The sequence below is a fragment of the Tachysurus fulvidraco genome, chromosome 11 (genome assembly GCF_022655615.1).
Source record: "Tachysurus fulvidraco isolate hzauxx_2018 chromosome 11, HZAU_PFXX_2.0, whole genome shotgun sequence".
NCBI classification, from domain to species: Eukaryota; Metazoa; Chordata; class Actinopteri; order Siluriformes; family Bagridae; genus Tachysurus; species Tachysurus fulvidraco.
Window position 1 is genome coordinate 18,225,709 of NC_062528.1, and position 16,094 is coordinate 18,241,802.

At 38.7% G+C, this 16,094-nt stretch overlaps 1 protein-coding gene across 2 annotated transcripts in view; it reads left to right on the forward strand.

The window, feature by feature from the left end:
• The window catches only part of b3glcta (beta 3-glucosyltransferase a), a 150,466-nt gene that overhangs the window by 76,440 nt on the left and 57,932 nt on the right, over nucleotides 1-16,094 (forward strand). For both annotated transcript variants that reach the window (XM_047820503.1, XM_027157204.2), the window contains exon 5: nucleotides 16,015-16,091. In XM_047820503.1, the coding sequence (XP_047676459.1) occupies nucleotides 16,015-16,091 (77 nt within the window). The remainder of the gene's footprint in view (nucleotides 1-16,014; nucleotides 16,092-16,094) is intronic.

Sequence of the window (16,094 nt, forward strand, 5' to 3'; positions counted from 1 at the left end):
CTCTGTCAAGCATCTTGCTATGTTGCTGTGCTCCACCTCATCATAGATTGTGGTCGTAATTTTGCCATTGAACTCTAAACACGTCATGAACACTGGACAAACAAGAGCACAGTTGGGCTTGCATGAGTGTGCAGAAGTGTTAAGAAGGTGATAACACAACATCATTGTGATTCTTAGGCGCTGTATTTGTTTTTACATGCTTTTTGAGGTTGATCTTGCTGTTCATCAGTGTGCTACAGGAGCTCGTCTGACTTTCAGATTCACTGCATAGATGCTGCCACAAGATGTCAGCATTAGCATGGGGAATAAAGCCATGTCTTATATCTGCTGAAAGATATACAGCACACCCCCCCCCCCCCCCCTTTTTTTCTTTTACAATTAAAATCAACCAGATTGCCTTGACATTAATAAAAATAAGTTATGTGGGTGAAATGTTCTGGAAAGTTTTGGCTCCTTCCTACTGTATAAATAGGCAAAATAATACTGTACACATAAATAATGTGTCTAATTATTATTATTATTATTATTATTATTATTATTATTATTATTATTATTGTTATTATTATTGATAATAACAATAATAATAACAATAATAACAATAATAATAGCTGTTGTTGTTGTTATTGTTATTAATAATAACAATAATAATAATAATAATAATAATAACAACAACAATAACAGTAATAATAATATTAAAAATCTGCAGGGGCTTGTACCTTTTTTTGTTTGTTTTATATGGCCATGTTAACATCAAAACGTTTATGATTTCATACGATTCAAGCAGCTATTATAAAGACCATAAATAACATTTTTTTTACCGTCAGCATTTATTTTATGCTCCTGAGAAACATCTGCTGGCACAATCGTCCCTCACTTCATATAAAACACATTCCTCCTGAATTTCTGACCTTCTCCATTCTTACCAAACCAAGTGTAGTGTTGAATCCTTTCTTTTTGCCTGTCTCACCCTTCATCCAGCGGCCGGCTGGCGGAAAATCTTTTTTTTTTTTTCTTCTCCAAGTTTATAATCTCTTCACTGAGTGTGGGTTTATTAGTGCAAAATTACACCATTTTACTCTCAATGCTTTACCGCTTTTATGATGCTGGCAGCCAGCTGATGTGATCCGTGGGGCTGTATATATATCAGAATCAGAATCGTTTTCACATGCGAGGAATTTGTTTTAGTGTCAGAAGCTCCACAGTTCAATTTAATTCAATTCAAGTTTATTTGTATAGCGCTTTTTACAATGGGCTTCGTCTCAAAGCAGCTTTACAGAACATAAACATAGAACAGAAGTTAAACATAAGGAGAAACCTTGAGAGGAACCGGACTCAAAGGGGAACCTCATCCTCATATGGGTGGAACTGGGGGTGAGATTACAAATATACAGTCAAACAAGTGTTGAATTGGTGTAAAGATCACATGGACTTCAGATCTCCTCTTGTTATCAGAGTCCAACTTGAGCTGGTAGATCTGTAGATGTCTCAGGATTTTCATAGAGTCAGCCTCATCTCAGTGGAGGTCCAAAATCTTCATTGCACGGAAGACGATCGGAGCTGGTACAATGTCTGGATGCCTCGGGATGGGTAGAAAGAGAGAAGCAGTGTAGAGGGATTAACATATTTGCTGTTCATAAAAAAGGTGCAAGTCTAAAGTATTGGTGCATAATTTTATGGGATGTATTATGTGTGTAACAGAATAACATATACAGTATAATTGTATGTACACATTTACAGATGTGAAATGTGCAGTTTAAATATACATATGAAATATGCATATACAAATACAGACAATTGTACGTACAAATTTGCAAGTGTGAGAAATGTGCAATTGAGGTATACAATATATACAATTTGTATGTACACATGTGCAATTGTGAAATGTGCGGTTGAAGTAACAGTAAACATTTAGACAATATGTATGCATGTATGTACAGATGTGCAAGTATGAAATGTGCAATTGAGGTATACATAGTACAAATATTATGTGTTGTGTGTTCCATGGTGTTAATTGTTCATCAGGTGGATCGCTTGAGGGAAGAAACTGTTCCGATGTCTGGTGGTTCTGGAGCTCAGGGTTCTGTAGCGCAGACCAGATGGCAACAGTTCAGAGAGGGAGTGTGCAGGATGTGAGGGGTCCAGCATGATTGACTTTGCCCTTTTGCTCACTCTGGAGGAGTACAGGTCTTGGAGAGTGGGGAGAGTTGTGCCAATGATTCGCTCAGCAGTCCGGACTACCCTCTGTAGTCTTCTGAGGTCAAATTGTGTGGCTGAGCTGAACCAAACAGTCACTGAGGTGCAGAGGATAGATTCTATGATGGCAGTGTAGAACTGTTTCAGCAGATCCTGTGGCAGGTTGAACTTCTTCAGCTGACGAAGGAAGTACAACCTCCGCTGAGCCTTTTTCACAACGGAGTCAATGTGAATGTCCCACTTCAGGTCCTAGGAGATTGTGGTTCCCTAGAATCTGAATGACTCCACTGCTGTGACAATGCTGTCCATGATGGTTAGTGGGGGGAGAGCAGGGGGGGTTCTCCTGAAGTCCACTATCATCTCCACTGTCTTGAGCGTGTTCAGCTCCAGGTTGTTAAGGCTGCACCAGACAGACAGCCGCTCAACCTCTAGTCTGTAAGCAGACTCGTCACCGTCCCAGGATGAGGCCGATCAGTGTGGTGTCGTCTGCAAACTTCAGGAGCTTGACAGAGGGGTCATTAGAGGTGCAGTCATTCGTGTACAGGGTGAAGAGCAGTGGGGAGAGAACACGATGATGGTGTTGAAAGCAGAGCTGAAGTCCACAAACAGGATCCTCACATAAGTCCCTGGTCTGTCCAGATGCTGCAGAACATAATGCAGTCCCATGTTGACTGCATCATTCTGTAGGCAAACTGCAGAGGGGTCCAGTAAGGGTCCAGTAATGTCCTTCAGATAAGCCAGAACCAGTCTTTCAAATGATTTCATGACCACAGATGTTAGAGCCACAGGTCTGTAGTCATTAAGTCCGGTGATTTTGGGTTTCTTTGGGATGATGGTGGAGCTTTTGAAGCATGAGGGTGCTTCACACAGCTCCAATGACGTGTTGAATATTCGCGTGAAGATGGGGGCCAGCCGATCAGCACAGGCTTTCAGACAGGCTGGTGAAACGCTGTCAGTTCAGTGAAGATGATGTGTGTCAGGTCTTCAGGAAGCTCAAGAGAAGAAAGGCTCCAGGGGGCCTTGAGCCTTTCTTCTCTTGAGCTTCCTGAAGACCTGACGCACATCATCTTCACTGAACTGAATTGAAGGTATAGACATACCTCTAACCATACAATGATACAGAATACAAAGCTAAATTATTCTCTCTTAGATCCCAACAAGGCTCTAAATGAGTTCTTTATTAAAGGCAATTGTATCCGAAGGGCAAAACCATTAAGCCTGTAGATGTAAAATGTAAATGTAACACGTAATTACAGGTGTTAATGACTTCAGCCTTTTCAGATTGGATTAGATTTCAATTGTTCTGATAGAATAAGTAACAATTCACAACACATTCATGGGACACATTCATAGGGGCATGGTAGCCTAGTGGTTAAGCTGTTGGGCTAGCAATCGGAAGGTTGCGAGTTCGATTCCTTCGTCCACCAAGCTGCTACTGCTGGGCCCCTGAGCAAGGCCCTTAACCCTCAATTGCTCAGTTGTATAAAAATGAGATAAAATGTAAGTCGCTCTGGATAAGGGTGTCTGCTAAATGCTGTGAATGTAAATATGTAAATGTAAATTCCTACGTCCACCAGGTTCCCACTGCTGGGCCCCTGAGCAAGGCCCTTAACCCTCAATTGCTCATTTTGTATATAAATGAGATAAAAAAAAATGTAAGTCACACTGGAAAGGGGTGTCTGCTAAATGCTTTAAATGTAAATGTACAAAAAAGTACATTCATAGAACACATTGCACCTTCTGTTTTTTTGGGGTTTTTTTTGTCTTTGTAAAGTGTTTTGCAGATCAGTAATAGTATAACACAATACTACTGCCTAGCTGATAAGCAGTGCCTGGTTTCCTTCCTTTACATACTGTATAAAAGTTCAGTCTTGATGTCATCAAACCAAGGAATTTTATTTCTCATGCTCTGGCTGTTCTTTTCATCTCGTTTACATTTACAGTGCCTTGGAAAAGTATTCATACCCACTGAACTTTTTCACATTTTGACATGTAACAACCACAAAGAAAAATGGGTTTGATTGGGTTTTTGTGAAATAGACCGAAATATCTGAAAAGTGTGGTGTGCATTTGTATTCAGCCCGTTTACTCTGATACCCCTAACTAAATCCAGTGAAACCAACTGCCTTAAGAAGTCACCTAATTAGTAAATATAGTGCATTTGTGTGTTATTTAATCTCCGTATAATTACAGCTGTTCTGTGAAGCCCTCAGAAGTGTGTTAGAGAACATTAGAGAACAAATACCATCACGAAGACCAAATAACACACCAGACAGGTCAGGGATAAAGTTGTGGAGAAGTTTAAAGCAGGGTTAGGTTATAAATTAACATCCCAAGCCTTGAACATTTCATGGAGCACTGTACAATCCATCATCCGGAAATGGAAAGAGTATGGCACTACAGCAAGCCTACCAAGACATGGCCGTCCACCTAAACTGACAGGCCGTGTAAGTAGAGCATTAATCAGAGAAGCAGCCAAGAGGCCCGTGGTAACTCTGGAGGAGCTGCAGAGATCCACAGCTCAGGTAGGAGAATCTGTCTACAGGACAACTATTAGTCGTGCACTCCACAAATCTGGTCTTTATGGAAGAGTGGAAAGCCATTGTTGAAAGAAAAGCCATACGAAATCCTGTTTGCAGTTTGCGACAAGCCATGTAGGGGACACAGCATGCATGTGGAAGAAGGTGCTCTGGTCAGATGAGACCAAAATTTAACCTTTTGGCCAAAATTCAAAACGTTATGTGTGGCGGAAACCTAACACTGCACATCACCCTGAACACACCTCCCCACTGTGAAACATGGTGGTGGCAGCATCATGTTGTAGCGATGCTTTTCTTCAGCAGGGAAAAGGGAAGCTGGTCAGAATTGATGGGAAGATGGATGGAGCCAAATACATGGCAATCTTAGATGAAAACCTGTTAGAGTCTGCAAAAGACTTGAGACTGGGGCAGAGGTTCACCTTCCAGCAAAACAATGACCCTAAACATACACCCAGAGCTTCAATGGAGTGGTTTAGATCAAAACATGTTCATGTGTTTAGAATGGTCCAGACCTAAATCCAATTGAGAATCTGTGGCGAGACTTGAAAATCGCTGTTCACCGACGCTCGCCATCCAATCTGACTGAGCTTGAGCTATTTTGCAAAAAAGAATGGGCAAAAATTTCGCTCTCTTGATGTGCAAAGTTGGTAAAGACATACAGTACCCCCAAAGACTTGCAGCTATAATTGGAGCGAAAGGTTATTCTACAAAGTATTGACTCAGTGGGGCTGAATACAAATGCACGCCAAACTTTTCAGATATTTATTTGTAAAAAAAAAAAGTAACCAAGGCGACTTTAATTTATAGAGCCGAGGAGCTGACGATTAAGGCCACCCGGAGGGATTTGAACCCACAACCTTTCGATCAGCAGTCCGACATCTTAATCACTGAGCTTCCATTTCATTTTATTGTGAAGTGCACCTCACTCCCTCTGAACTACCAGCACTGCTCAACTGCTCCCATCATCTGAGGGAAAGAGGAAGGTATAAAGCAAAACTCTTTTCTGTTCTGGGACCGAGGTGTTGGCATGAACTTCCCCTAGATGTCCGAACAGCTGAGTCACTGGCTGTCTTTATACGACGGGTGAAGACCTACCTCTTCCTGACACACTTAAACTAGCGCTTATCTCTCCTGTTTGTTTTCTACATGTATTAAAAAATAAATATATAAATCTAAAATCTAAAGAGATTTAGGTTGATGTTGTCCTAAGTCTGTAACCTAGTGAGCCAGTGTTAATGTCTTCATCAATTGAGACTTAAAAGTACTTTTGTATGTCGACCTGCAGAAGGATGATCTATGGGGCTTTATATAAACACACATCAAACCAGATAACACTACAGAATAGTTTGTAGGACTTATTCATCATACTCACTGATCCTAACAAGGCTCTAAATGAGTTCTTTATTGAGGGCAAGTGTATTTAGAGGGCAAAACCACCATGCCTATAGATAGATAAAAGGCTCATAGACAGTGCTGGTATTAACTGTAAACCATATACTGTATATGTTATACAACCAAAGGACCTAATTACAGCATTAAAGATTTTTTCTTATTCGGTTAGATCTAGCTTGTTCTAGCAAAAACACATCCATACTATACTGTGCACTCTGTGGGTTGTTTTCTTTATGAAGTGTTTTGCATGTCGATGAGGGAGAATAAAGGATTTAATAAAGAAGGAAATCTATAATAGTGTAACATGATGGAAAGCCTGAATGCAGTGTACTGTATAATAAATTTATTATTATTTTTTTTACATTACTGTACAGAATCAACACTTTTCTGACTCTGTATTATGCAGTATTATGCAGTACATAGGATTTGTCCACAGTTTGCACTGTTGCAGGTTACAGGAACGGGATCGATGTGGATGTAGATGTGATTTCACATGATGTAGTTGATGTTTTGTCCTGTAGGGGGAGAAAGCAGCAGATATAAAGACTGCCCTTGTGCATCATTACTTGTGTGTGCTGAATGAGATTTCTGTTATTTTGGGCAGTGTTTAGTTGAATGTGCACTTATTTTTTTAACAACCATCTCAAATCACAGCAGAAATTCCATTGCTGAATGATGTAACCTGAGCTGAATATAAAAATTAATACTCAGACCTAACGAGGTTTTTCTGAGTTTCTGAGCTCACCGGGGCTTGAAGATATTTTTTCCTTCATCTGTCAACACTTACTGTAGACATACGAAATAACAACCAACACATACAAGTGTGGAATGTGTCCTGTGGTATTCACACACATCTGTGTTCCAATGTCATCTAGACCACTGACTTTATACATAAACATTTAACCTTGAAAGAAAACCTGGGAGAGAAAATACACACATACTCAACACAAACACACACACACACAACACACTCTTTGCCACACACATTCATACTCAAAAGACACACAGATACACTCATACTCATAATACTTACTTAAAGACACAAACATACATGTACTCAACACACTCGCAGACAAACACACTCATACTCAACACACTTACTTAAACACACACATATATACACATACTCATTCTCAACACACTCACACACATACTGTACACACACATGTACTCAACACACTCACAGACACACACATATTCATACTCACACACATTACACACATATACATACTCATTCTCAACAAACTCACACATATATACACACACACGCATACTCAACCCACTCACTCACACTCACACACATGCACTCATACTCAACACACTCCCACACACACAAACACTCATTCTCAACACGCACACACACACACACACACACACACACACACTCATTCTCAACACACACACACACACACTCATACTCAACACACACACTCACATACAGATACACAGACATACTGTACAGACTCATACTCAACACACTCACTCACTCACACACTCATACTCAACACAGCCAACACTGATGTTAATAAAGTAACAATACCACGTTTCTCCATGAATTCCTTTTGTATACAGTAGACAGTATGTTGCGACTACAATGACGACAGTTTCAAGTTCATGTTCAATAATGAGTTTTTATGGACAGGATGACTGTTGTGTCCATGTTCAGCATTGATCGTCTTTGTCATGTCGGTGTGTGTGCGTGTGTGCGTGCGTGCATGTGTGTGTGAATGCGTGTGTGTGTGAATGCGTGTGTGTGTGTGTGTGTGTCCAGTCCCTGAGTGTTGATGAGTCTGGTGGTTTAAAGGAGGAAACACAGTCTGGTTGTCAGGACTCAGATTACTCAGAACTAACAGTGTTTATGAGGAACGTTTTGGAATCCTATAAATTTTTTTCCTAGGATAAAGCAATATTTTTATAATTTCTTCAAGGCTCGTGCTTGAATGAATTAGGAATGAAATATTAAACTGTTGAACCCTTAATTAACTAGCAGGATGTTTAGATTAATTCATCTCTGTGTCTGTTTCGCACATTAGGGATCATTTTTACGTTTATAATTTCTATTCTATTAACGCCACATTGTGAACAGTGTCCATTGTTAAAAGCACTAAATATTCAAGATCCAATATTCTTTGATCACTATACTGAGTACTTCTAAGTTAAAGCAGTCGTTCCAGTGCAATTCGGTGCAAGCTAAGCTTCAATTTTATTATAAGAATTAAAATAAATGTATATGTAAAAAAACACAGCTGCAGTCAAGATGGTAATGAATACATTCATTATTGTAAATGAGGTATAAGGTATAAATAAGTATGTAAATATTTTATACAGATATAAATAAGTTAAGTTTGGGATGTGATAACTTAGAGGTTGAGGTGTTGGGGTACCAATCGGAGGGTTGTGAGTTCGATTCCGACGTCCACCAAGCTGCCACTGTTGGGCCCCTGAGCAAGGCCCTTAACCCTCAATTGCTCAGTTGTATAAAAATGAGATTACTGCTAAATGCTGTAAATGTAAGTTTGTATATAATGAGAGGGTATTAAAGTGTAACGGAATGTAAACATACTGAGAAAAAAAACACACACTGAGGTAGAGAATGTTGGATAAGATCGGATCTCAAATTAAACTGAATTGTGTTTACACTGATAGAGTTGTGTCTGAGTGAGCTAGATTTTATCCATCAGATCCAACCAAGCACAGAGAAAAATTTGAACCCATTACCATTTACGTTTACGACATTTGGCTGGTTTTTATTGGATTTCCTACATGTATATAAATGTCACACTGCTGAAATTGGAGATGGAAGGTTGTGAACGTGTCGGTCTAAACGACTGCCAGTAGGATTCTTACCACTTCTTGGAATGTTTATGAGCCTTTGAGTACAAATAAATTCTCAGAATCAAAGTGTCTGCTGCTTGCCCTTTCTTTTATTTCTTTTTTCTTAATTTTCCAGGGACGCCAGCCAGACAGGTTAGCACAATCAGGTAATTGTGTGTGTGTGTGTGTGTGTGTGTGTGTGTGTGTGTGTGTGTGTGTGTGTGTGTGTGTGTGTGTGTGTGTGTGTGCGCGTGTGTGCAAAGCTCAGTTAGCGCTGAAGTGCTAATTACTGATGCATTGCCATGGATGGAGCGTCACTAAAGCCGTACGTTCTGCCCAGTCCCAAGTGACACCTGGCAGCAGCAGGTCTCACTGACCTCAGTCATTATCATCATCTTTTCCATCATTGTTGCCCCGAGTCACAGCTCAGTGGCAGTTTTCGCTTCCTGCACACTGTGAAATCACTGTTAGATCTGTGGCTTTAGATCTGTGACTTTCTCACCTTTTTTTTATACATCATCCTTTCCCTTGGAGGATGGAGGATGGAGAGCAGATGTTGAACCCTGTGCTCGCTCTTATCATCTCACTGATGTGTTTATCACAAGATGCTTTATTAGATTTTCATTGGAGAGACTTTCAAAAGTTTCAGAAATGTTGGCTTCTTTTTTGGCTTCTGGGAAACATGTAAATATCTTCTGGAGTTTCTGAAGGGTAGCACTACATTAAAAAAGTAAGATAAGATAAACGAAATAATAACATTCATTCATTCATTCATTCATTCATTCATTCATTCATTCATTTTCTACCGCTTATCCGAACTACCTTGGGTCACGGGGAGCCTTTGCCTATCTCAGGCATCATCAGGTATCGAGGCAGGATACACCCTGGAAGGAGTGCCAACCCATCGCAGGGCACACACACACTCTCATTCACTCACACTCACACACTACGGACAATTTTCCAGAGATGCCAATCAACCTACCATGCATGTCTTTGGACCGGGGGAGGAAACCGGAGTACCCGGAGGAAACCCCCGAGGCACGGGGGGAACATGCAAACTCCACACACACAAGGCGGAGGCGGGACAAATAATAACAATTTACGTTAATATATTTGGACACACTTTGATTCCAAAACAGATTTATTTATCATGTTGCCTTTTTGAGAATTTATTAATCTGTGTGAAAATCTGGATCTCAGTACCACATAGTCACCAGTGGAAAGGGGTCAAATATACAGAAGATAAGAGCATAAGAGATCCTCGAAGGAGGATTTTCATGAAGGCTCATGAAGAGAAGCATCACAAAACATAAAAACCCTTGTTGATCATCAGGGTATCAACCCACAGTATTAAGAATCAAGCAAGTGGAAACTTTTTTACCTGGTTCGCTTTTGTGAATTTGTTTATTGTTATTATTGTCTTTTGGATTATATGTAAACGTATGTTATGTGAAATAGTTTGTTCAAGGCAGAACTATATTAAAAAAACAACAAAAAAATGCAAGCTAGTCAGTAAATACTAGTCTTAATAATGCCCTCATTTGCAACTTTAAATTTGTTACAGCACTAACTACATGTGAAATGACCTATTTTTGTGTCGATACTATTTGACTGATAGATGCTAACGTTCCTTTGATTGCTCACCTTTTCACAAGTTGTTTTCACAACTATAGCGTCACTGATTGATGGCGACATGCAGCTGCTGGTACACAAACGATATATTTAGAGACAATACTGTCTGTAATAAAATACTCATTTGGGTCCCTTCAACACAATTAAGGTTGTTTAAGCCGACTAAGGTCGATAGAAGGGTTAACCGGGTCTCCATCCTGCAAAGTGCACAGAAACGCTTGGAAACACTCAGGAGTTCTTGTGCTTAGAGCTTAAGGTCTCGGGTTTATGTCTTTGTGTCCTTTTCAATATACTGTACTTACTTGCTTGTTTTATATACACACATGTAGATAGATAGATAGATAGATAGATAGATAGATAGATAGATAGATAGATAGATAGATAGATAGATAGACAGACAGACAGACAGACAGACAGAGAGAGATAGATAGATAGATAGATAGATAGATAGATAGATAGATAGATAGATAGATAGATAGATAGATAGATAGATAGATAGATAGATAGATAGATAGAGCAACTGAGCAAGGCTCTTAACCCACCCTGATCCACCAGTGCTGTATTAAAGCTGCCCCTGCTCTCTAAACCTAACCTACTCAGTTGGGATATGCGAAGAAATGAATTCCACTGTGCTTTAATGTTTACAATGGACATAATAAAAATTGACATTATTTCCTGTCACCCAAATGAGGATGAGGTTCCCTTCTGAGTCCGGTTCCTCTTAAGGTTTCTTGCTCATATCTTCTCAGGGAGTTTTTCCTCACCACCGTCACCTTGGGCTTGTTCAACAGGGAAAAAGGTCTGGAAAAGGAAAAATTTATTCTGTTTCTATGCTTATGTATAGCTGCTTTGAGAAAATGTGAATTATTAATTTGAATAATGATCCCTCATTTATCGCTGTTAATGGGGACCGGAACCCCTCGTGACAAGCGAAAATCCGCGAAGTAGGATTGGCCCTCTTCCTCTTGGGCTCACTAGAGGAATCTTTCGCAGGGGCATGGCGCTTAGGAGGCATCGTAAGGGCTTAAGGAAAAGTTAATTTCGAACACCATACACGAGACACAGTTGACTGCGTGAACGAAAGTGGCGAGATACAACAAGGGAAGAAGCTGGGAGAGGATACGATGATGCACAGCCATTCAGCTCAGATCTCGTGCCGGGAACCAATCATGTGCCTTGTCTGAGTGCCCGTGGGTATGTACAAAGCCTCTGAGAGAGTTTCTCTCTTTGTCTGGCATCCTGGGAAACCATTTTTATTTTTTGGTGAATATTTTTGAAAAATCAGCGATGCACTGAGGCTGTGAAACTTGAACCGCAAAACTTGAACCGCAAAGTGGCGATGGATTACTGTAATATGTGGCGATCATAAAGGCTTATATGCTACAATGCTCTATCGAACCCTGGTGCATTTGCATTTATCGCAGCGTGAAAGCTTCTTTAATTTATATTCACTCCATCGCAAGCCCTTGCATTTAAAATCAACCACAAACTGTAGATCTGACTATTTTCATAATCTCCCCAGTCAACAGTATTTAGATTTTTAAGTCGTTTAAGTTTAACTGATTTGTCACTTGAAAGATTTTAATAGAAAACTAAAAACCAGTTATGCGTAATGTTAACTTGAATTTAACTGCAATTTCTCATAAAACCAGGACATGCTGTTGATATGATACCTAGTGTTTATACTCTAGGATGAGCGAAGTTCCATGGATGTTAACTTTTATACTGGATGCTGTCCTTAGCTGCAAAAAATTGGGGTTTCAGTGACCTAAAACATTTTGAAACGCTACTTGCGCCGAATATTAAAAAGGACATAGTTTAGCATTGGGAAACGATCGCTTATACCATGTCAGCACTTTTTTTTTTCCTTTTTTTTTATCTTTTCTCTGTCTCTGCTGTAGCACAAGAGTTTTATTAACGACTCGCTGCTTTAAGCTCCTTTTTATCGCCCCAGTCATAAAGGGCATGTGAGATATGCGCATCCAGGACTTTTTCTCATTTCTCTTCAATTCTGCTATGCCAACTACAAAAAAACTCATGTCACAGAACATCTGGTATAATTTACAGCAGTAATATATGAAAATACACGGTATAGTTGATCTCAATCTCTGTTAAATATGAAATGGATGGAACGGGACTAAATCATCTTTAATACTTTAGCATACTTTATAATCACACCTCATTTTTAACACTCTGTTCCAGCTTGTGAGCCTGAGATTTTATATGAATATAATCAGTGTAGTATATAGTCATAATGCCTGTTTAGGTGCTGCTGTGTGCACACAGTTAAAAAATGTTTGTTGGGTTTGTTATCGGATTAAATTCGTTTTAAAAAAAAAATAATAATAATAATAATTGCTCCTGTTTTCCAGTTTAAAGTGCTAAAATAAGTTGAAAATGTATTTCTCTTCCCTGGTTTTTGTTTAGTTCTGAATTATTACTGTTATTATTTTATTTTGTTACTATTTTATTATCTATATGTTATATTGTACAGCACTTTGTGTTGGCTGTTTTAAAGTGCTTTATATATAAAGTCATCATTTCACACTCCACAGTGGTGGTTAATATGAAGCTCTAGGTACTCTATTAGCACAATTTTAATTTTTCATACATTTTTTTTGTTGTTGTTTTTACCTAGCATACTAGGGTCAATATATTCATCAATTTTTTTTTCACACAAGTGTTTCTATCGTCAAAGTAAACGGTTATATTAAACCCGTTTCTGCTCTCTAAGATGCCCCAAGTGCTCATTCATACTGTAAGCAGCATAAATCTGAATGTGTAACCACTTAAAACCACTGGGTGAAAACACTGGTCTTAGACTTTTTTGATTAACTGTATCTCAAACTTGTGACCAGAAAAGAATTCATTTATTTATACTTTTTGAAAATGTCCCATAAGTCGTTTTCCATTTGTCCTTAAACCGATATTAGATATTATAAAATTACTGCAGTAGACCCTTATTTTCAGTCAGAAACAAAAAAGTGTTTTATTGCTTGGCAAACTAGCCAAATCCTTGTTTAGAACATGGTGAATAAATTGTAGAAGGTCATCTGCCTGTGTATGTAGTAATACTGTACAGATGTGGACAAAATTGTTGGTACCCTTCCATTAATGAAAGAATAAAAAACCTCAATGGTCATTGAAATAAATTGAAACTGACAAAAGTAATATTAAATAAAAATGTACTTGAAAATTGACAAATAAATATTGGCCTGGACAAAAATGGTGACACCCTCAACTTAATATTTTTTTGATGAGAGATGTCTGTAAGTCTCAATGAGGCCAACTCCTCATGAGCAAACTGCTCCAGCGGTCTCAGGTTTGATGGTTGCCTTCTCCAGACTGTATGTGTAAGCCCTCATCACTCCTCGCACTGCACCCCGCAACCTCCGATCTACCAGCACTGCTCGACCGGTTCCACCATCTCTCAGGGTAAGAGGCAAGTATACTACAAGACACTTCTCTGTTCTGGCACCAAGGTGGTGGAATGAACTTCCCCTAGAGGTCCGGACAGCTGAGTCACTGGCTATTTTCAAGCGGCGGTTGAAGACCAACTTATTCAGGAAGCACTTCAACTAGCACTTCTTTCCTTATCTTTTGCAAAAAAAAAAAAAAACCTTTGACACTTTTTCATTGTAACTGAACAAATGTTTTAAACTCATGGTATCTTAAGTATGTAACCTAGTGAACCAGCATTAATGTATTCAATGTTAGAGATTTAAGCACTTATGTACGTCGCTCTGGATAAGGGCGTCTGCCAAATGCTGTAAATGTAAATGTAAAAAATTCAGCTCTTTCTACAGTTCTTCAATAGGATTTAGATCAGGACTCATAGAAGACCACTAAAGAGTAGTCTAATGTTTTGTTCCTAGTCATTCTTGGGTGTTTTAGCTGTGTGTTTTGGGTCATTATCCTGTTGGATGTCCTGTGTTCCAGGCTTTTAAAACCTGTGGTAGTTGGAACAGTCCCAACGTTTAAATTAGATTTTTTTTTTAGTTAATGCAATGCGATTTAATTCAATTAAATTTTATTTGTATCGCACTTTTAACGATGGACGTTGTCTCAAAGCGGCTTTACAGAACAAAAGTTTAATATTATACAAAGATTAATGCTATACAGATAACTATTAGGCTTATATTTAAATGTGTTTGTATTTATCCCTAATGAACAATTCTGAGGTCACAGAGGCGACTGTGGTGAGGAAAAAACTCCCTTAGATGGAAGAGGAAGAAACCTTGAGAGGAACCAGACTCAAAAGCGAACCTCATCCTCATTTGGGTGACACTGGAGGGTGTGATTATAAACTGTTATGAACACCAGAGAGTGTTATTATGAATAATGTCCTTTCTACAGTCAGATACAGTCTGACAATTGTGTATTGATTAGGAGGTTGTTGTCCTTAAAGACCACGTCAACTTTTCTTAATGTCTGAATACTTAATGAGGCGGAATCGAGGCTATAATATGATCCATTAGACAGCTATTTCAGATACATACACACTTCATGAAAATTGTATGGATATCAGTTTTGTTCCATGTTTGTATTAACTAACTTTTTTTTTAACTGTTGGCAACTATTTGTGGCATTCAGAAGGTTTACATTAGATACCTTTTAGATAATTAGATATCTGAGATAAGGATGTCAACTACACATATATTTTGATTATGTGGAAATCGGTAGTTTTTAACAATAAGTCTATAAACCTTATTAGGTCATCTGCATAGAATCTGTAAATATATTAATCAAAACAAACTTTGATTATAGATGTCCAATGTTATTTCCTGTTTAGTATTTTTTTTTTCCCCAGTTGTTACAGTCACAAATTTTGCATTAGATCGGTTTTAGATGATTAGACAGTTATTTTAATTGCACACACATTCTAAAGCCAATTCCAAGAAAATCATTTGTTTTCTAATAATAACTTGAAAGAACACAATCCAAACAAAGTCAATAACTATATTAAGTCAACTGTCAGTCAAGTCAAGTCAAATCAAGTCAAGTCAAGAAGCTTTTAATTGCCATTTCAGCTAGCTGGTGCAGTACACCGTGAAATTAAAGAAAGTTTCTCCAGGACCACTGTGCTACATAAAACAACACAGAGCTAAAGACTCATAGTAAGTTAGTCCTAGCAAAATAAAGTGTATCTGTGCAGCCTGGTACAAACAGTGTGAGACTAAAGACAGTGCAAATCATTACAGGACAAATACACAAAATAGCGCCAAACCCGTGTGTATTCTGTACACTTTATAGTTGGATGAGGTCTATTGAAATGTGGTGTGCAAAAAAGTGAGTGAAAGTGCAAGTGTGTGTGTTCATTAACAGTTCAGTTTTGGTTGTTGAGGAGTTTAATATGTGGGGTGTATTAACCATAATCTATTAAGAATTATATAATATTTTTAAAAATGATATTATCGGTTTCTTAAATTTCTTTCCTATCCAGAGCCTTCCAGCCATCCTGCTGCTTCACACGCTGTCTGAAAATGAGGGAGATTGGAGCATTCTTCCCCTGTTGCCTTAGTA